The following is a 20,225-nucleotide window of genomic DNA, read 5'->3' as shown; positions in this document are numbered from 1 at the left end:
GGCGACATCCACTTGTGTAGTGTTAGATGGTATATCTATGGGCGATGGACTCGAAACTGAAGTGTCGAGTCCGTTCGCACAAGGCTACTACAGCCCGTACTTATAGCCTTGAATCGACCGATGTGGTTCGCAATCAGGCCGCATTGTGTTTCGGTGGGCAGCGGCTGTATCATTGGTCTTGGTGGTGACCTGTCTCTGCGGCCCAGCCTCAACGTCCCAAGCCGTTACTCAGGTTCATCTGGGCCAGCCAATGGCCTCATGGTAGCCACGTCAAAGGATTTCGGCTGACCAGTCCGCATCAATATGGTAAGCCACTGCAGCTTGAACCATGCGTGGGTGTGCTACTTGCAACAGAGGATGCAGTATGAATGCCCAACAGTTGTGTGTGGGTGGGCGCTTGCCTTGCCAGGCAAGGACTCACGCATCGGCAAGTGCAGGCAAGAACCCATTGCAGCAACAGGAACAAAGCGATCCAATGAGATGCTAAGAGTGGCAATACAATCTTTTGTGTTAACATTTAAGTGTTGTCATTCCAGCCAGACCACCGAGACTCGCAGACATCTCGACAGGATTCACAGGCTTCGGAAGGTGCTGAAAGAATTATGATGGCTCGCTTTCCATATCTCAGATGGCAGACCATGAATTCACGGTTTGTGTTGAGCAGTGAGCCGTTGGTGAGTGCATTCGCGGGGGCACAAAAAGGGGCTCCTGCTGAGCATCTTCACAGCGCCTAATACTTGTCCTCTGCTACTGCTGGGTCGTATTTTGCTGGTGCTTACATGCTTGCTGATCGTCAGCAGCTCTCCGATACATGTTGCAATTAGCCCTGGAGTCAGGAGGCCCAGGCTGTCATGCAGCCCTCGTCACAGAGGCACAATTGATGATAAAGATGAGGGGAGAAGGGAAGGCTGGGGGAAGCACTTCTGCGTCTACCATGGTCGGTGCGTCCCCGCTACTTGGTGCCTCAATATTGAGGCAGCAATGGAGAACAACTTACTGCAGCTTCCAAACTCCTGGTACCTGTTCTTTAACTGATTCGTCCTCCATTATTATTAGCTTTCGTCAGGAAATGCCAAATCGACTGCACGGTTGATGACTACGACCCGGATACAAAGACTCCTTTATTATGCTGCAACGTTATTCTAGTGGCGATCAGGTGTATGCAAGCCATTTCTTGACCATTTCCATATCACTAATGTGACGAAGACTATAATTTCTCCATTTGATGCAATCTCCAATGCTGTATAAACGTCTTGAATCTCACTATGCATGGGGTAGACGTGGACCGCCTTCGAGCACAGCATAGATCATCAAGGAGAATGTATCAGGTACAAACGAGGATTTTGATGTGCCGTGTTGGATTCTGTAAGCTGGTGCTAGTATGTAGTATCTTTTTTGGCATATTATGGTTTAGAAATCTACCCAAACTCAGTCTTTGTTCGCTGCGCTTCCACTAGTTCGTAGAGATGTCCATGTCTGCTGGAGGGATGCTCTGAGATCTTTCATGCGTACCTCCGCCTTGGTGGGCCTCTTGAGGCATGGCTATATGATCCAGTGGGTTGCACTTAGGTACCATTGGGGATTCCTGCTTGGCCCAAAGGCTGAACTGAACTCTCTCCTCTCGTTCCTGGTACGCGATATCATGCCAAGAACAATGCGCTTAAAGGCTGGATCTACGAAGAAGTCCCCCTTCAAAACGTCAGGAATACAGCCACCCTTCTTGCAAGGATCGTGATTGCAAAGGTGGAGGATGAGGAGAGACTTGTCAAGATTTTTCGAGAAATCCCGGTCGTTCAGAATGACCCCAACTGGCGTTGCCGCAGATGGGTCGCAGATGCCTTGTCCAGAATATCCAAGGATGGTGCTGCCGTAGGAACCGCGGAATTAGACTGGGCAACAATAGAAAAGTTTGCTCGCGAGTACTTCGGGACGAAGACCACCGAGAGCAGATATGAGGCGGGCTCGGATATGACAAGGCCTAGGCCAACGTAGGATATGCTCACATCCAGAGAGTTAATCCCATGAACAAGGCCAGGCGTTTAATCCTGCTTGAAATAAGCTCGTCGCAGCCCCAGTTGATGAACGCTCAGGATGAACGGCTCAATCTCACCCGGTCGGGTTTGGTTTCCTCCAGCAGAGAGTGGACGACCTATCAAGTTGCATTCGGCGCAGAAGTATCTAACGGTGTTGTTCAAACGTCTCATATTACCTACCTCCACAGCCGCCCTCTTTTCGTTAAAATTTCTGCAGGTGCCCCTAGATCTCTAGCCATGTTACACGCAAGCTGTTTTGTGTGTAGCTCTGGGATAAACCCGGTGCTGTATGGACCGCACAAACAGAGCGATTCTTGGTGTATAGTTGAAAAATGATAGATTAAAACGCCACGCGCCGTGTTGCCTAGAATGGCCAGTGAAGCCAAAATAATACAAGGGAAAAACGATACAATCGTAGTAAAACCCGACAGCCTCACGCTGTGTTCTGATCCACCCTCGCCAGCTGAATGATAGGCTACCTCTGTTGGCAATTTTCTGCTCCTATCTACTAACTGCATTTTTGAGACTAATTCGGAAGGGTTCCGAATCGAATGAATGTATAGCACGTGCCTCGCGGTATGTATAGCTGCTTAGTCGGTGTTGTTGGTGAGCGATAGGTATGCGGTCCAAGCAATACCGACAGTCGAAACGAAAGGCTGCCCAGTGTTAGGTATCGGCACGGATAGAGAGGGTGCTCAACTTACCAACTGATACTGCACAGGCATCAAACGGAAGTTGACGAGCTGCACGGCCGGCCAAACCACATAGTTGGCCTTGAGCGTCGGCACATACATGTCACGCAGCTTGTTGCTGACGGCTCGGCGCCCACCACCCTCAGCCACCGTCATGGCAGTAAAGAAGAGGGCCACACCAAACGGCGCAAAGACAATCTGGTCAAAGGCCACGCGCTTCAGCGCCGGGCCAAAGGTGCTCGTCTTGGACATGGGGAAGAGGCGCTCAAGCAGCTTGAACCAGCGGAACTGGATGGGCGCGACGCAGAAGCCGTATCCCATGAAGCGGGTCAGGCGCTCAAAGTCAAATGCGGGTGGGCGACCAGTCGAGGGACCAAAGTTGCTGAGCGAATCCTTCTCGTAGTATGGGCTCTTGCCGAGCTCGTGGATCTCGATGGTGACGGTCTCGTCCTTGGCGCCGCCGGGCTTGCGGACGACGCGGTGGCGGAATGCTGTGATGACCTGTGCGACGGTGTCTGCGATGCCACCGAGCAGGGCATTGGTGACCATCATCGTAATGACTGACAAGTTAGCATTGCGCGCTCGTGAAATGCGACCAAGGGATTGGCGTACGGGGTCGCTCCTCGTACGAGGCATTGAACCTCGCCGTGAGTCTGGCGGCCAGCGCCATTTCTATGAGGAGGATAAGGGTATGTAGGAGAGGCTATGTAGGTGAATGAGTGTTAGCGAATGGAATTGGCAGCATTTGAGGTTTGATGGATGCTGCCAGGGTGCAGGGACAGGCCACGCAGGGTATGACGAAATAGAGTTGCGCAGCGTCGCGCGTTCCAAGGCAGAGAGAGAGTGGGCGTGGAGCAAGGGCGATGGATGGCGGCGTTAGCGTCTGGGGGGCAGAGATAACGTACAATGCGGCCAAAGACATATTTGTTGACGGCAGACGTCTGCAAAAGCGAATCCCAGGCCATGTTGGGCGATGCGACGATCCGTCGAGATTGCAAAGTGGAAGAAAAGATGAAACTCTTGCTGGTCGGGGATCCGGAGGGGGCGGAGGGCCTCGCTGGCCTTTGATTCGGGGCTGGGGCGATGACGACAACGGCGTGGATGGACGGCGGGGGCCAGCAGACGGCTGTCCCGACGGCTAGAAGTCACAAAAGGGGGGGATGATTTAGTGACGAGGAGATTCAACGGATCAGCGATGGATGACAAGAAGAATAGATGTTTGAAAGAAAGGCGTAGCCGCTGGCGGATGGATGAGGACGAAGGATGTCGGGGGGCAGGAAAGTCGGGGGTCGCGTGAGGTGTGGCGGAGGCTTGGCTGCACCCGGCGACAGAGGAGCCACAGGAGGCTGAGATCCGCTGGAATTTCGAATTTTTAGTGCTTGAGCCACTGTAGTTCCCCGATTTGGCCTGTCGAATTGTGGCTTGGAAACGCTAAGGTCCGTTCATCCCGAGTTGAACCATATTTCCGGAAGGTTGATATAAAGAACTGTCCTAATTCGTAAGGGTATCTACAGTACTCCGTAGTCGCTATGTGGACAGCTTCATATTGACAATCTGATCTCTTCTAGCTATGTACACATCACACATCTGCTGTCTGCGACACGCAGTTACGTCATCGTGTTATGCAGTTTGTGGATAAGCCCCTGAAAGCTGTAGCAGGCTAGAAAACGACTTATTTCCGTTGCCACTTTCAAGCCACAGCCAACAAATATTCTCCTCCTTGTAGATTCATTCACCAGAGTAGGCGGCAAACGCAACGACCAATGCACCTGCTTAACCGCGAGCAATCTTCTGCAGCTGAGAGTACGCGCCGTTGAAAATCTGCGAATCACCGCCGTACGCATACTTGTCGCTGTTCTGCCAGAAGGTCTGGAACGGCCAGCCGTTGGGGATCTCGCCGACGCTGCTCGCGTACCGGGCCAGGCTCAGCGGGCACTTTTGGCCAAAGGCGCCACTGTTGCCAGTGCACGTCTTCCACCAGTCCGTCGTCGTGTAGATGATGGGGTACTGCGACGTCTTGGACTTGTAGTGCTCGACAAAGTCGCTGATCCAGCTGACCATGGCGCTCTGCGACAGACCATAGCAGGTGGCACCGTACGGGTTGTACTCGATGTCAAGCATGCCCTGTTTCTGTCAGTACGACGTCGCGCGGATAAAGCAACACAACACGGATGGACCACTTACCGGAAGGGTAATGCCATCGCCGCTCCAGCCACCGCCGTGCGCGAGGAAGTAGTCGGCCTGCGCAGAGCCGGAAGACTTGTTGGGCAGCGCAAAGTGATAGCCGCCGCGGATGAAACCTGCGTTTGTGGCGCCGGTGTACTGCGAGCTAAAGCTGGGCGAGGTGTAGCCCGTTCCCTCGGTGGCCTGGATTGTCAGCATGCTCCGCGGCTCGGTCCATTCACACACTGTAACGCACCTTGATCATGACGAAGCGAGCACCGCTGCCATAGGCGCCTGCCCAGCTCACGGTGGGCTGGTAGCCAGAGACGTCGAAACCCTGCACGGTGGCAGAGGCAACGGAGGCAAGGCCGACGATGCCGGCGACAATGGACGTGAAGGACTTCATTTTGGTTGGTGCTGTTGCGGTGAAGATTTCACCCCTCTCCTCTAAGCGAGATGACCCTGCCGTATTTATAGTCGACTGTTTCGGCACTCGCCGCTCCGAGACATTGACCATGTACTTCCGTTGCAACCTTGAGCGCAGCTAACAATCACCTTGATCCCACCGTTGCGCCGACACCCCTGCGCCGCGATCCAAGTTCTGACCGAACGTGGGGAACCCCAAGGCCGTCAAACACCAAGTGCCGCCGGCAACCCTTCTTTCTCCTGCATGGAACCGGGGAACGTGCTGACATCGATTCAATCATAGGCCCTACGCGGTGGGACATCAACCCGATAGGAATCGCGGCTGAAGACGTTTGGTGGGCCCGTGAACGAGGAGAGCGAGTAGTGCGATGCGACTCAACTTTCCGGACCACAGTCTTGGTTGTTGCAATAGCCAAGTTTCCAGATTAAGCGCGTTTTGTCCGATTTCGTTCAGAGGTTCTAAGCTACGGCGACCTCTTAGAACGTTGATGGCTGGGACGACACAGGATAGCATCTGCGAAAGACGGGACAGTAAAGAAGGGATGCTCTCGCTAATAATCGCCAATTCTCCGAACCCAAGGATCAGCTTGCTGGCGCAACTCAACTCGCAGATCGCCTTGCTAGCGTCGATGCAGCCATGCTCTGCAGCCCTCTCTTGCGCCAGTCTCTTGGCGAAAAGCAGCGTCCTTGGCCAACTGCCCAATGGCAGCACATCCATCTAATGAGAAATGAGGAGCTGAAAACACCTACACAGATACTCAACGCTGTAGTCGACACTTTCGCCGACCGAACCTCCAGAATGTTCCAACTATTTTGGTTCAGCTCTGAGAGCTAATGCCGTGGGTGAGATTTTCGACCCGCCTCTTTTCTCTTAGCTCGCATCGCTGTCAAAGCACCTTTTGTCGCCATGTCAGTCTTACCTACCTCTTCGGGTCTACTTTTTTGGGGCCGGAGTTCGATACCATGATAGCAGCCCGTCACGGCACTCGCAGACGTTGCCACAAGTGTCCCTGCATTGATTGTGTTGAAACCCCCACACGCTGCTCGCTGCAATGCAACCCGACTTCCTGGAACTGGCCGAGACGGTAGCTCGAAAAGGAAATGCACACCGCGCTGGCTTACCAGGGTCGGAGAAATAAATAAAGGGTTGTAGAATGAGGTTTTGACATATGCGGAGAACGTTGTAATCGAACGCACGTGAAGCGAGCTTTGTCATGGGTTTGGCAATAATGTTCGGAAGCAGCCGCCCCTTACCAACCGGTCTTATTAAGGAGATCGAAATGACCGACCAGAGAATATAGATTGCCGAGACGAGGAAGAAGAGGGGCGACATTTCAGATTCAACATGACACAAGAAAGAACGATCGAGTTTCTCCCTAAGAAGAGAGGGGGAAGAATGTGGAAGGAAGCGAGTTGCCAGAGATTGAAGAGACGCCCAACAGCAACCGGAATCTCGACTCCGCAGACAGGCCCGGTCACTGGATGGGGAGCAGAGCTTAGCTTCTGCACAACAACATCTAGTCAGAGACGACGGGGCATGCTGCTTCGCTATGTCTTCCGTACCAAGCGACTACAGTCTGTCTGTCGCACCCGACGCAAAAAGCAAGCTCGTTGACCTTGATACCCTGGGCGCGGGATGACAGCCTACCATAAGAATCTACTCTCCATTGTCCCGCTGGTTCGTTGGTTCGTCCCCAGTTCAACACGCCAAGCACAAGCCAAGGCAGCCACGAATCGCGCAAGATCGGATCCTCCACTTGTGGCTCTACATTACTTTGCACTCAGCAATATCGCCAATCTTGGCGGGAGCCAAGACAAGTGTTTTGCCCTCCAGAACACTCTGAGCGGCTCTTGCGACATATTATATAACAACTTGCCACTTGTGTTGCATAACACAATAAAACGGCACAGGATCGATTGCCATGACCCTTGTCGCGCTGGAAATATGCTTCTAGGAAGTTACCAACTATTTGCCGGCCGACTTATCAACTGCCCTCGAGCGCTAAAAAGCTAAGCTCAGCTTCTCAGCAGGGTTGTGGCACGTTTTTATGCTGCCGATCCGCTAGCATCACCACCGTCACGGGAAACGCGGCACATAGTTCGCTGCGCCACAAGGGCAGAACAGCTGAAAGCCATTGATTCATACATAGCAGGCAATGCTATAGAAACAGATGGCCCTCAATCGTGTGGTTTTAGCGGAGTCGCGGGAGTTCCCACGACGGCAACCAGGCAGATCTCATGATGGAAACTTGTAGAGCTGCCATTGCTAGGGCGCGTTACGACAACTTCTGACGTCAGTGATAGCACTTGTGCACTAACGTCCAGCAGCCAGTGTCACCAACGTGGAGAGGTTATGGTGCAAATGTACGGCATTGAGATCTGCAGATAGCCAGACATGTGCAACTATGATGAAACTTAACACCCGACGGACGATCTGCCACTGGCTTGCGTCATGCCATGCTATAATAAGCGAGATTGCTAGCGTATATTGCAACAGTTACAGAGCTTCGAAACGATGTATATAAAGACCGCGAGGGCGTGATACACCAAGTCTTGCCATCACCACCACACAGCTCAACAAGTCGATAGCCATTCATACATCATGGAAGCATTGTTCCAAGCACAGGCCAAGTTCCAGGCCTCACGCGGACTGGCCAAGATTCGCGCCAGGCCAAACCAAAATTACAAGCGTCATGGCACAAAGTCATACGTTTACCTACTGAACCGCTTCGGCTTCGCGCCGACCAAGCCCGGGCCGTACCGCCGGGTGACTACCCTACACCAGCGCGGCCTCGCACAGTCGCACGTTGCCATTGGGGGCCGCGCGACCTTCGTCTCGCATCTAGCCAAGGCGCTGGATGCCGAGGGCAAGCAGACGGGAGAGGTCACGGCCGAGGACCAGCAAAACGACTCCGAATATCTATGCGAGGTGTCAGTCGGCACGCCGCCGCAGAAGCTACTTCTCGACTTTGACACGGGCTCGTCTGATCTGTGGGTGAGTTTACTCAGCCCCCCTCCCATGGGAATGAAGGACTGACGGGCTGCAAGATATTTTCCACCGAGCTGGACGCGGCAACGCAGAAAGGCCACACCGTCTTTGACCCATCAAAATCGTCCAGCTTCGAGAAGCTGCCCGGGCAGACGTGGCAGATTTCCTACGGAGACGGCAGCTCCGCGTCCGGCGACTGCGGCAGCGACAACGTCACCATTGGCGGTCTGACCATCCAGGGCCAAACGGTCGAGCTCGCATCCAAGCTCGCGGACCAGTTCGCCAAGGGCACCGGCGACGGACTCCTCGGGCTGGCATTCCCGGCCATCAACACGGTCAAGAAGGACGGGCAGCCGGCGCCCGCACAGACGCCCGTCGCCAACATGATCTCGCAGGGCGACGTGCCCAAGACGTCGCAGCTGTTCACCTCTGCCTTTTACAGCGAGCGTGACGCCAACGGGCCGGAGTCGTTTTACACGTTCGGCTACGTCGATGACGCGCTTGTCAAGGCGTCCGGGCAGGACGTCGCGTGGACGGACGTCGACTCCTCGCAGGGCTTCTGGATGTTCCCGTCGGCGAGCGCGTCCGTCGCCGGGAAGACGATGGCGCTGGAAGGAAACACGGCGATCGCGGACACGGGCACCACGCTGGCGCTCGTGTCCGACGCCGTGTGCGAGGCGCTCTACACGGCGATTCCCGGCGCGCACTATGACTCCCAGCAGCAGGGCTACGTGTTCCCACTGACGACAAAGGCGGAGGATCTGCCCGAGTTCAAGGTTGCGGTTGGCGACAAGCTCTTCGTCATCCAGCCGGAGGACTTGGCTTTTGCGCCGGCAGACGGGCAGAACTGGTACGGCGGCGTGCAGTCGCGCGGCGACAACCCGTTTGACATTTTGGGAGACGCGTTTCTCAAGTCGGTGTATGCGGTAAGTGCACGCAGAACGTGGTTAAGGCTATCTTGCTTGTTGCTTGCTGTTGGAGATTTGCTGACTCGAGGAATTAGATCTGGGATCAGGGGAACCAACGATTCGGCGCCGTGCCCAAGATTGAAAAGACGCAGAACTTGACGCCCCCGAAGGCACAGTAAATAACATCACGACATATATATTTGTTCGTGTATACCCAGCTACAGATGTCCTTCCCACGTACGGTCGAATATTCGAACGAGGAAATTTAGAAGCACAGTCACCTTGTGTGGGATAGAAGAGGCTTGACATTCCGAGCTAAATTATACCAACTCCTGCAATGATAAACACTTATCCCCGTCTTCCAGTCTACCCCTCTGCATCGTCCCTGCTCAGCCGCGGCACCTCCACGCCGAGCCCCTGCGCAAGGCCCCAGAGCATCTCGTAGAGCGCCCAGGCGCCCGGGTCCGGAAGCTCCCGCGCGGCCGCCTCCTCGCCGACGTAGCTCGCCCTTCCCAGGCTGGGTCTGATCCTTCGCGTGCCCAGCGCCTTGTCGCCCGCCACGCGCACCGCCGCCGCAAAGTCCCCGTCCCCGCTCGCGTACGCCGCCGCGAACGGGATGAAGACGTCCATGACGGTGCGGTCGCCCTCGCGCGCCGGCGTGTGGCTCTGCAGGCTGGCGACGGCCGAGGCTACGGCGGCGGGTAGCCGGGCACCGCCGGCGAGGGCGGAGTACAGCGCGGATAGGAAGATGCCGAAGATGGCGCCGAGGGTGCCACCCATTTTGTCGACCGTGTCCATGAGGGCGCGCAGGAAGCTGAGAAGGGAGGTGGTGGTGGGGGTGGTGTCGAGGACGGCGAGGACGGATAGAGATAGGTCCTTGACGGCCTCGCCGCAGTCGCCGTCGCCCATGACCATGTCCCACCGGGTGAGATACGGTTCCGCGGCGATAGCGGCCTCGCACGCCGACCGCACGCCGCGTTCTAGTAGCGTCGCGTCGACGGGGAAGGTCTCCGGCCCGGATCCGTCCGCGACGGGTTCCTTCTCTGCACCTGCACCATTTGTGCTTGCTGTGCTGTTGTTCTGCTCTGCGATGTTGCCATGACGTATGATGTTGGGCCATGAGACGGCCGTCGTGGGCCGGTCAAGAAGCTTTAGTAGTGTGGAAGCGGTTGTGCCGTGCCGCCTCGCAGCTGCGGATAGATTCGCCAGAGAAATGGAGAAGCCCGGGGCGTTGAGCGACGTCTCGAACGTGCCGACCATGGTGCGGCAGGGCCTCACGCCGTACCGCTTTGCCAGCTGCGTCTGCACCTCGTCCGTCAGCGCGCCGAGTTCCAGCACCGACAGGCCCCCGTAGTTGTTGATCAGCATCACCACCTCATCCCCGGTGTCGAACTTGACGAAGCTCCGCTCGGGGTCGTCCTGGTCGCACAGCAGACCGAGGCATTCCTGGACGATGGCGTCGATGGACGGGAACGGCGTCAGCACGCGCCGGCCGGGCTCGTTGTGGATCCCGGCGCCGATGATGCAGGTGTCGTCCGCGACGGACTGGTGCTGGCGGCCGGGGACGTGGCAGTGGTCGAGCGCCGAGCCGATGGATACGGTCTCGGCGTTGACGGCCTCGGCGAGGCGCACGCAGTCGTCAAAGAGCCAGCCTTCCGCCGCCGCGGCGCACAAAATCTTCATGGCTGTGTCACCACGTCAGCACGAAACATCTTGGACGCACCAGCCAGGCATCCGGCTTACTGAAAATGTGGCCGGGCAGACCTCTCCGGCCGACCCGAGCGCACTTGCTCCTCCCGATAGAAACGTCGTCCGTCGCCGCCACGATCGCCACACGTCTATCCCGTCCCGACGCTGCTCCTTTTACCTTTGCCTTTTCCGCCGCCAGCCCAAAGTGCAGCCGGTCGCCCGTGTAATTGGTGATGAGCAAGATTGTGCCCTGCTCGGACGGCGCGGCCTCCATGGCGGCGAGCACCTGGGCGGCGCTCGGGGAGGCGAAGATGTCGCCGCACGCGGCGGCGGAGAGCAGGCCGTCGCCGACGAAGCCGCTCCAGGCGGGCTCGTGGCCGGAGCCGCCGCCGCCGACGACGCTGACGCGGGCGAGGTCGTGGTGCCGGTGGGAGACGACGCGCTGCGGCTCGTCGAGGAGCAGGTGAGGGTGCGCGGAGGTGAGGGCGCGGAGGGCGCGCGGCACCAGCGTGTTGGCGGCGGTGGAGGGAAAGTAGTGTCGCGTTGACATTGCGAAGGAGGAGGAGGTTTGTTAGTGGGAGACAGAGGGGGAGGGAGGAGAGTTAGGGGGCGGCTTCGTAGCTACATTATTGTATTAAGGGCTTCATCAGTTTGTACGGGATTTTGACAGCGACGCAGCGTTCTCGGCGCATCCAAGACAGTCGTTGCCGGTGCGATCCCGGAGCCGGAGACTGTGCGGCTCGGCAGCGGCCCGGGGTTGGCATGTGTGCCGCGAGACGCGGTCACGCCACCGAATGAAGCCACGATTCCCAGATGCGGGCTTCACCTAGGGCTTGGTGAAGAGCTCGCAGAATGTGGGGTAAGAGTACAGTCTTAAGGTATAGTCTACCGAGACCCCGGGACAGATGTTGGCCATCTTAACTCGATGGTTAGCTTGACTAGTTACTTTGGCTTGTAATGGCTGCTGATCGAGTTGCGGGTACTTGCGGGTTAACTGTAGAGTTGGAAAGCTAACCAGTTGGTCAAGATATTGGGTTCAGCTGACTTACAAGTGTAGCCGACGGCCTTTGACTAGGCATTCGCTACAAAGTTGCAAGCCCGGCCGCCAAGTCAGTCACGCCGCTGGTCTGATCCCCTTCTAGATGCTGTCGATTAACCAGTTCGACCTCGTCAACTTCCCCAACATTGCGGATTCAGCATCTCCAGCTCTGCTGCGACATGTTTCGGATGAAGCCGCGCTTCCGCCCCGCTCGTCCGCCTAAAAACCCACTTCTTCCTCCGCAATTGGTTCCCCGAGACGGTAACCAAACACTCAATATATAGCCTCATACCCTGTCCATCGTTATCCTCGAGACGCAACCGAGTTTAACCGTCGAAGTCACGCGCGCACAGATGCCAGACGTCACCGCGAACGGCGACCCGGGGGAGCGACCGCGGAAGCGCGCCCGAAAGTCGCGCGGCACGGGGCTCCGGACCACCACCGGATGGTATGTACGTGTCCCTGGCGGCTCGCGTCCCCATGCTAAACAGACACGCCACGCGCAGTTTAACGTGTCGGAAGAGGCATAAGAAATGCGACGAGAAGCGCCCAGTGTGCGGTCCCTGCTCCATCTCGGATCGCCAGTGCGCTTTTCCCGAGAACGGCTCCGCAACCGTCTCGGCCTCGGTGACGTCGGCGCAGTCCACGCCGGTACGAGGACAGCCGACAGTCGTCGGCGGCAACCATCGGCAACCGGAATCTGCCCAGGAACGGCAACCAGAGACTTCGTCGTTGAGCCCTGCTCCTGCACGGCAACCTGATGTATCGAACGACTACGGCAGCCACGTCGGCCAAGCGCTGCCAGCTGCCGGCGAGGAGCAGCTGGCCTCGGCGCAGGGCGACGGTGGCTTCATCTGCTCGCCGCAGTCCATCTCCTCCGAGTCGTGGTCTGCCAACTTTGCCTCCATCCGATGGCTGGACCTGCTGGCCAGCGACGCCGTGCAGGCCGACAACGGCTACCCGGCGCTGGCCAACGGGCTGCTGCTCGCCGCCGACGGACAAGCGCCAGCGCCGCGGCTCCCGCATCAGGCGACGCCTATCCTGGTGCACGTCTCCCCCGCGCTGCTCAACGGCCAGGCGCAGCTGCCGGACGACCTGGACCCGGAGCTCGAGCGCACCGCGTGGCAGTCCGGCGGCGACGTGGAGCTCTCCGCGCACGAGGCCACGCTCTTCCGGCACTTTGCCGACCGCTGCGCCTCGTGGCTGGACGTCTTCGACCCGCGGCGGCTCTTCTCCAGCTACGCGATCCGGCTCGCGATCCGGAACGCGGGGCTGATGAAGGCGATCCTGGCGCTGTCCTCGAAGCACCGGCACGGCAGCGACGGCGCCGAGCACGAGGAAGGGGAATGGATCCGGTACTACTACGAGACGCTGCAGTACGTGCGCGAGGCGCTCCGGTACCCGAGCTACTCGCACTCGGAGGAGCTGCTGGCGACGGCGCTGACCATCTCGGCGTACGAGATGCTCGACGAGGCCGACGGCAGCGGCAACTGGCAGCGCCACCTCAAGGGCATCTTCTGGATCCAGCGCAGCCAGGACGTCGACGGCGGCTGCGGCGGCCTGCGCCAGGCCGTCTGGTGGGCCTGGCTGCGGCAGGACGTCTGGGCCGCCTTCCGCGAGTCCCGCGCCTGCCTGAGCTTCTGGGCGCCGCGTCGGGCGATTGGCGAGCTGGATCAAGATGAGCTGGCGGACCGGGCGATCTACATCCTCTCGCAGGCCATCAACTACCGCGCCGCCGCGCTGCAGCAGGCGGGAGGAGCGGGGGGGGGGAAGCTGGCGAAGCAGCGGGAGAGGTTGGCCGGCATGATGGAGCAGTGGCGGGCGTGCATCGGCGACGAGTACAAGGTTCTGCCCACGCCGAGGGATGAACCCGGCGCCGGCGCCGAGGCGGAGGTGTTCACGCCGCTGTGGATCCACCCGCCGCAGTTCGGCACCGCACTGCAGGCTTTCAGCTTCGCGCAGATCCTGCTGACCCTGCACGGAGGCGAGGCGGGTGGGTTCCGCGGGTACTTGAAGATGCAGCGGACGCTATCAGAGGCGGTCAACACCATTTGCGGGATCGCGATGCGGCTGACGGAGGAGGGCTGCCAGGTGCTGTCGGCTCAGTGCCTGTACGGCGCGGGGCTGTGCGTGACGGAGGCGGCCCGGAGGGAGAGGATCGTGAGGTTGATGGAGGATTGTGAGGCGCGCGTGGGATGGCCGCCGATGGCGAGGTGGAGGGAGGATTTGAGGAGGGACTGGGAGAGGGCGGACGCGGATGATTACGGTGGGCGTGGTGATGATGGGCGGTGATACCGGGGGTCTGTATGAGGTGGTTTTGGTCAAGCGTTTCTGTATCTCTATTGTACTGGTAGCGGAGCAGCCTGTAATAGTCTGGATTTAACTTTATATTTTTTTCTATTTTCCTCCAAGTTTCTGTCAAGCATTCTATGCCCTATCTGCCATCCCCGTCGACTTGCACACGTCCATCTGCCGCTCCATCAGCTTCCGCACCGCCTTGACGCCCTGCTCCATGGACGTCGTTAAGTTAAGCTTTGGGGCAGTCGTCTGCAGGTGAATCAGATAATCGTCCAGCACAAGCTTGTTGACGTTAACCTTGGACACGCCGCCCGCGATGCACCGTCTCATGATGGGTTCCGGGAAGTCATTCGTCCCATGCAGGACGACGCGCACCCGGCCATTGACCTTTTCCCGAATTCTCTGTAACCTAATCCAAGACGTGTCAGTGCCAAACTACCACACTCGTACCATCCCTCTCGCCAGTGCTCACCTGTCAAACTGCAGCTCCGGGCCGCGTGGTCCGTACTCGCCGTGGACGTTTCCAAACGCCGGCGCCAGGAAATCAATCCCCGTCGCCACAAAATCCTCCACCTGCTCCTCCGTTGTCAACTTGCCCTCCAAGTCCTCCGTGTCCGCAATCCCATCCTCGCCGCCCTCGATCCTCCCCGGCTCAGCCTCCGTCGCCACCCCTCTCTCGTGACAATACTTGACCAACTCCGCCGTCTTTGCCAAGTTCTCCTCCATCTCGTAATGGCTCATGTCCACCATGATGCTGTCAAACGGCAGCGCGTCGGCCGCGTGCCGGATCATCGCCTCGTCCTGCGCGTGGTCGAGGTGCACGGCGACGGGCACGGAGGCGTTGCGGGCGGCGTGCGCGGCGGCGATGACGAGCAGGCCGGAGGAGAAGGTGATGGCCCAGGGGAAGACCTGGATGATGAGCGGGCTGCGCTTGGCTTCGGCGGCCTGAACGAAGGCGAGGACGTGCTCGATGTTGTAGGCGATGGGGGCGAGCACGCCGTAGCCGTGATCCTCGGCGTGCTTGAGGATCTGGTAGGTCTTGTTCTTGGTGGGATCCCAGGCTGCCATGGTGGATGATGGGAGAGACGATGTACGCAAGATGAAGCTGTCAAGAAGTTTGCAAGGAGGCAATTGGTGTCGGGGTCGGGTGGAGGCAATGGGCGGCTGCAAAGACACTTGCGGTGCTCTCTTCTCGACGAAAGTATTTTAATACATTAATAAGCTATTGAATGAAGGAATGATGTTCATTCAATGGCTAGTCGAGACAATCCTGCTCCCTCCGTCGCTTGTAGGCCGCCGGCTACTGTCCTCGGCTGTCGACCGACCATCACGGGGACCGCGTCTCGAGGCACAACAGCTTGGAATAGCGTCAACGCCGAGATGCGGCCTAGGCCAGTGGTCTGATGTTGAGAGATGCAGCCATTGATTTTCAGAAGATGTATAATTTCTGTCGTCATCTAATAAATGCCGGTCTTCGACTCCCATAGGGCTGTTGACCAGTCCACGACACCTCCTCCCTCACCTTATACACTCCTCCCCACGCCATCACCCTTCATCTTCCACCATGCCCTCCAACCTCCGCATCGCTCTCGGCGGTGACGACGCCGGCTTCGCCTACCAGACCGCGCTGGCCGCCGACCTCGCCTCCGACCCGCGCGTCGCCTCCGTCATCCGCGTCGGCCCCTCCTCCGCCTCCGACACCACCGCCTACTCGACCTTTGCGCTGGCCGCCGCCGAGGCCGTGGCCAACGGCACCGCCGACCGCGCGCTGCTCATCTGCGGCACCGGCCTCGGCGTGGCCATCGCGGCCAACAAGGTGCCCGGCGTTCGCGCCGTCACCGCGCACGACGGCTTCTCCGTAGAGCGCGCGGTGAAGAGCAACAACGCGCAGGTGCTGTGTCTGGGCCAGCGCGTCATCGGCCTGGAGCTGGCGCGGAGGCTGGTCGGGGAGTGGCTGGGATACGAGTTTGATCCTGTGAGTTTTGAGAACTGATGAGTAAAACAAGTTTTGGATCCAGGGAGTGCTGATGGTCTGTGGTGGTTGGTTAGAACTCGGCGTCAGCGGAAAAGGTCAAGGTCATTGACGACTATGATTTCAACGTGGCGAAAAAGGGGGCTGTTACTGCTTAATGGATGTATAGCTGGCTTCGAATGTATAGTTATAGAATACTGGACTTTTACAAAACTTAGTAAGGAATTTCTTTGTGCTCCTTTGAGCCGTTTCCGCGCATGTCCCCCCTCCTCTCAGTATAGGGTAGGTGAGTTGACCAGCACCACTACAACTTGGTATAAAATCGACAATTGTTTGAAATTGAGAATATGGCTCCAGTGATCGATCACATTGTATATCGTATTTCAATCTGATGATATGCAAGTTATTTCAATAGCACTCAAATGACCATTGTCCATCTTCTCGCTCATACTAGCTTCACAGTTTCTTGGCAGACTGGCGAGAGAACAAAACAAAAAAGACGAAACAAACACACAATAAATGACAGAAATCAGACAGCACACCTGAATTACCGAAGCTCCAGGGTATATTGCGCTTGTTATTTCGGAACGTTATCCGACCACCAGTTGCGAAGAGACCCCCAAACATCAGACCATGCAGTCGGTCCAGGCGGGGCCTTTTTCATCTTCGCCTCGAAGAAGAAAAAAGCAGCGTCTTTCGCGACATCAACCCAAGCGATAACTGCCTCCCGCCAAGTGGTTTGTGGCTTGAACTGGTCTTTCTCAGAATGTTTGGATCCAGTCGTTGAAGGGTTTGGGGGTTTGGATGGAGAACCCCCCTGGTTTGCTTCAGGGTGGCCTGTGTCCTGTTTTTGCGTCTCAGCCCCTCCCATTCCAGCAACTGGCTCTCCTTCTGGAGTATTGCTAATGGCAGGCGCTTTTCTACCGGAAAGCCTCGCGAAGCCATCTTGAACATGGAAATCAAGCAATGAGGGATTCCCCTGCAAAGCCTTGGCAGACTCGGTCTCATCCCAAGGTATTCCACGCGCGTTTTCCTCCAAAATTTGCATCTTAACCGTGGGGGGGCTTTGGTACCGATCACGGATCATTGACTGAGCAGTTTGGGCTCTTTCTTCAGCCATCCTTTTGCGAGACAGTCTCTGTGTATCAGCAGCTAGCTTGAAGCCTTTGCCACCTCTAATGCCGTGATGATAGACATGGGCTCCGTGGTAACGATGAGAGCCAGTTGATTCAGGGTTCAGCAGATCTTGAATGCACTGCTCCTTCAGTAGCGCTGGCAGACTCTCCTCCCAAGATTCCTCAAAAGCGTCATCAGAGAGGCTATCCCATTTTGTGGTGACAAAGGTGATTGATTGGAAGAATGCTGGGCCACAAAAGCACTTCATCCATTGGACAGTGGCCAGATCTGAAATCGTCATTCGAGCTTGATTGCCACCGTAGACAAACAAAACCCCAGCAATCGTGACGAATGGTGCCAGGGCATCTAAACATGCGACTATGTCATGGAAGTTGTCCATGTCATCAATGTCTGCCGCGCCAAAACCGGCAGTATCAACAAAAATGTACTGCTGCCCCTCGATGATTGCGGGACGAACATGATGTGCTTTGGTTCCTTGATACACCTAGGTCAGTTTCCAGATATGGAATGGAACAGAGGTACAGGGATGAACGAAGGAGGGGGGGAGAGGGAGAAAGAAAACGCGAAATTTGACAGTGCATGAGTACTGGACATTGTACCTGACTTATGGGTTTTTCCGACTGGGAGATCCTGCCCAGTGAGCTCATTGAGGAGTGTGCTCTTCCCGGTGCCTGCCTGACCGATGACAAACACTAGTTTAGTTCCCTTCAAGCTGAGAAAGGTCAACCATGTATTCTTCGCCCGAGTGCGTAAAGAAGGGGAGTAAGTGACTCACTATTTCTTGATGAAAGCGACCACGGGGTATGAGGCTGCGCCTTTAGCTTTGGCCACCACCTTGGAAAGGGCCGCGAAACTGGTTGAGAGCCAACCTGAAGGTCGTTCAGGACCCTCAAACAAAGCAATATCGCAGTCAACTGCACTAAAATCCATGTTTGAAGATTCTGTGTCGCAGTAAGGGAGTGGGAAAGCGGGCGGACTATCCTTTGAGGACGAGACGTGGGCATTGGTAGTAGCATTTGCAACGGCAACTTGAGTCATTGTAGAGTGCGTAATTGGGAAACGTTTTGGGAAGAAATGAAGTTGAAACCAATGGCGATGGTGTGGATTGATGAGATGATTGACAAATCAAGGCTGATGATGTTGAGCAGATAAGGATCCTATACCAGTAGTCCCAGAGAAACAGCTGGGTATTTATACACGATAGAATCTGCAAACAGCAACTCCTCCTTATGCCTTGCCGCTGCCGCTGCGAGTCGACTTTGCAAGTCATTATATCACTGCCATCCCAGCCACCCAATGGCATCGGCTACTCCGAATCCACTGATTTGTTTAGACCACACTCTTGCTGATGAAGCTGGCCGCGACCATGTTGATGATACTGAGGTCAATAGCTCTGAGTCAATGGGAGACCGGGTGGCGCAAAAGTAGAAGTACTGTTGGCCAGCCGCTAGCCAGCTGATCCTTCTCCCCACTAAGATGCATCTGGCATCATATTCTTGTGGGGGACCTGCCAATCATTAATCGATGGGTGGGATGGCAGGGTTGTCTCTCGGGCCGCTCCTCATACGGCCGCAACAGGGGGTAGCTTCATGATTAGCGACGAATCTTGCGAGAAGGGCTGCCAGGGGTAATCTTGTCATTTGCCACACGCTCGTAAAAGCAGGGTGATTCGACCAACGTTTTCTGCCTTGCGGCGCCCCCTGCATCTAACGTTACTACTGTGTTGAGCTGGAAATATAAATGCGCCCGGGGCTGGACAACACAGCTGGCCAGGCCAACCGAGGCCGCACCATCAAGCGTCAGCACCTGTTCGCCTTACCAATGTTGCCATCTGCAAGTAGTGAGAGTGAAACAAGCTCAGCCTCCTGGCTGAGCTACAAGAGGCCGACCCCGAGAATGTCGAGGAAGCAAGAGAAAGAGGCGCAGCAACCAGGCAGAGGGCCAATTTCGCAGCTCTGGACCGACCTCTCAGAGGAGAGATGAAGGCAGCAACATGATCGAATCTGCCGCATTCTCTCTTCTCGTGATGTACCTAGCAGAACTACAGAGTGGTTTGCGGTACAATATGCATCTGTATATGCATCTTACTACCTATTCGATAAATCGTCTACTGCACTCTATGACATATCCTAAACTGATAGATAATTGACCGTCGCAAGGTTTTTTTCTGTGTTGAGAAGAAAGGTCTATTAAATTCGAGAACCTAAATTCGCTCTTAAATATAACGATGATTTGTATGGCTGGTACTTCTCTCTCGTTTCCGTGAGTTGGTGCATTATTTAGAATGACGCTGTCTCAGCACCACCGACTTCTCAGAAGCCTCCTTTGCCACCAGTTCAAGACGCCTGTTAACTAGCGCGATGGCCTAAAAACACCTGCTAACACCGTCTGCTTTTGGCTGTTACAGCGCGCCATAACTTTCAAGCATGGAGGTTGTAGGGTGAAGCTAGTTTTAAGCAAAACTTAACGAGAAACGGTGGCACATTGTCGCCTCTACTGCCTAAGTGTAACGGTGGCTCTTCTCTAATCCACAGTAAATCTGTTTCTTAGGAAGTGAGTCAGGTTGAATGCACCACAGGTGCAGATGAGCAGTATCGTAGCTTGAGTCACGTTTAGGAGATTACTCCCAATAGTAGAACTATTGCTTAGATTGATCAGTAGAGATCTAGCTGTCTATCTAGGAAATCCCCTTCCTTATATATCCATCTATCCTCTACTATACTCTTAGATTATACTAATCCTATCTAATCCTCACTTAGGCTGGATTAGACTAAGCCCGTCTAATGAGTCCACTTAGATTAGTTCGATCCCTCCTAATCTAATTATATAATCTTATGTCCTTATACCTTTATACCCTAGGGAGCCTTATAGCTCCCTTA

At 56.2% G+C, this 20,225-nt stretch overlaps 7 protein-coding genes across 7 annotated transcripts; 3 read left to right on the top strand and 4 right to left on the bottom strand.

The window, feature by feature from the left end:
- Nucleotides 1-2,623: 2,623 nt before the first annotated feature.
- On the bottom strand, nt 2,624-3,690 carry ISF_08799 (Mpv17/PMP22; the record flags this gene model as incomplete). The annotated part of the gene is made up of 4 exons (XM_018852402.1): nt 2,624-2,689; nt 2,738-3,285; nt 3,338-3,428; nt 3,631-3,690. 4 exons carry the CDS (start codon nt 3,688-3,690, stop codon nt 2,624-2,626), a joined length of 765 nt encoding a protein of 254 aa, XP_018700362.1.
- Nucleotides 3,691-4,498: 808 nt separating this feature from the next.
- On the bottom strand, nt 4,499-5,294 carry ISF_08798 (Glycoside hydrolase, subgroup, catalytic core; the record flags this gene model as incomplete). Its single annotated transcript, XM_018852401.1, has 3 exons — nt 4,499-4,849; nt 4,910-5,092; nt 5,145-5,294. 3 exons carry the CDS (start codon nt 5,292-5,294, stop codon nt 4,499-4,501), a joined length of 684 nt encoding a protein of 227 aa, XP_018700361.1.
- A 2,622-nt stretch (nt 5,295-7,916) lies between these two features.
- On the top strand, nt 7,917-9,390 carry ISF_08797 (Peptidase A1; the record flags this gene model as incomplete). Its single annotated transcript, XM_018852400.1, has 3 exons — nt 7,917-8,309; nt 8,363-9,229; nt 9,307-9,390. 3 exons carry the CDS (start codon nt 7,917-7,919, stop codon nt 9,388-9,390), a joined length of 1,344 nt encoding a protein of 447 aa, XP_018700360.1.
- Nucleotides 9,391-9,577: 187 nt separating this feature from the next.
- Nucleotides 9,578-11,450, bottom strand: ISF_08796 (dihydroxyacetone kinase; the record flags this gene model as incomplete). Its single annotated transcript, XM_018852399.1, has 2 exons — nt 9,578-10,896; nt 10,955-11,450. 2 exons carry the CDS (start codon nt 11,448-11,450, stop codon nt 9,578-9,580), a joined length of 1,815 nt encoding a protein of 604 aa, XP_018700359.1.
- An 842-nt stretch (nt 11,451-12,292) lies between these two features.
- ISF_08795 (Fungal transcriptional regulatory protein) lies at nt 12,293-14,231 on the top strand (the record flags this gene model as incomplete). Its single annotated transcript, XM_018852398.1, has 2 exons — nt 12,293-12,387; nt 12,446-14,231. The coding sequence occupies 2 exons, from the start codon at nt 12,293-12,295 to the stop codon at nt 14,229-14,231; spliced, it is 1,881 nt and encodes a 626-aa protein (XP_018700358.1).
- A 135-nt stretch (nt 14,232-14,366) lies between these two features.
- Nucleotides 14,367-15,305, bottom strand: ISF_08794 (Ketose-bisphosphate aldolase, class-II; the record flags this gene model as incomplete). Its single annotated transcript, XM_018852397.1, has 2 exons — nt 14,367-14,646; nt 14,710-15,305. The coding sequence occupies 2 exons, from the start codon at nt 15,303-15,305 to the stop codon at nt 14,367-14,369; spliced, it is 876 nt and encodes a 291-aa protein (XP_018700357.1).
- A 496-nt stretch (nt 15,306-15,801) lies between these two features.
- On the top strand, nt 15,802-16,367 carry ISF_08793 (Ribose 5-phosphate isomerase, actinobacteria; the record flags this gene model as incomplete). The annotated part of the gene is made up of 2 exons (XM_018852396.1): nt 15,802-16,212; nt 16,287-16,367. The coding sequence occupies 2 exons, from the start codon at nt 15,802-15,804 to the stop codon at nt 16,365-16,367; spliced, it is 492 nt and encodes a 163-aa protein (XP_018700356.1).
- Nucleotides 16,368-20,225: the final 3,858 nt, after the last annotated feature.

The sequence above is a fragment of the Cordyceps fumosorosea genome, assembly GCF_001636725.1.
Source record: "Cordyceps fumosorosea ARSEF 2679 chromosome Unknown scaffold_36, whole genome shotgun sequence".
NCBI lineage: Eukaryota > Fungi > Ascomycota > Sordariomycetes > Hypocreales > Cordycipitaceae > Cordyceps > Cordyceps fumosorosea.
Note: the sequence above shows the minus strand (reverse complement) of the source record. Positions and strands in the feature narration are given on the sequence as shown.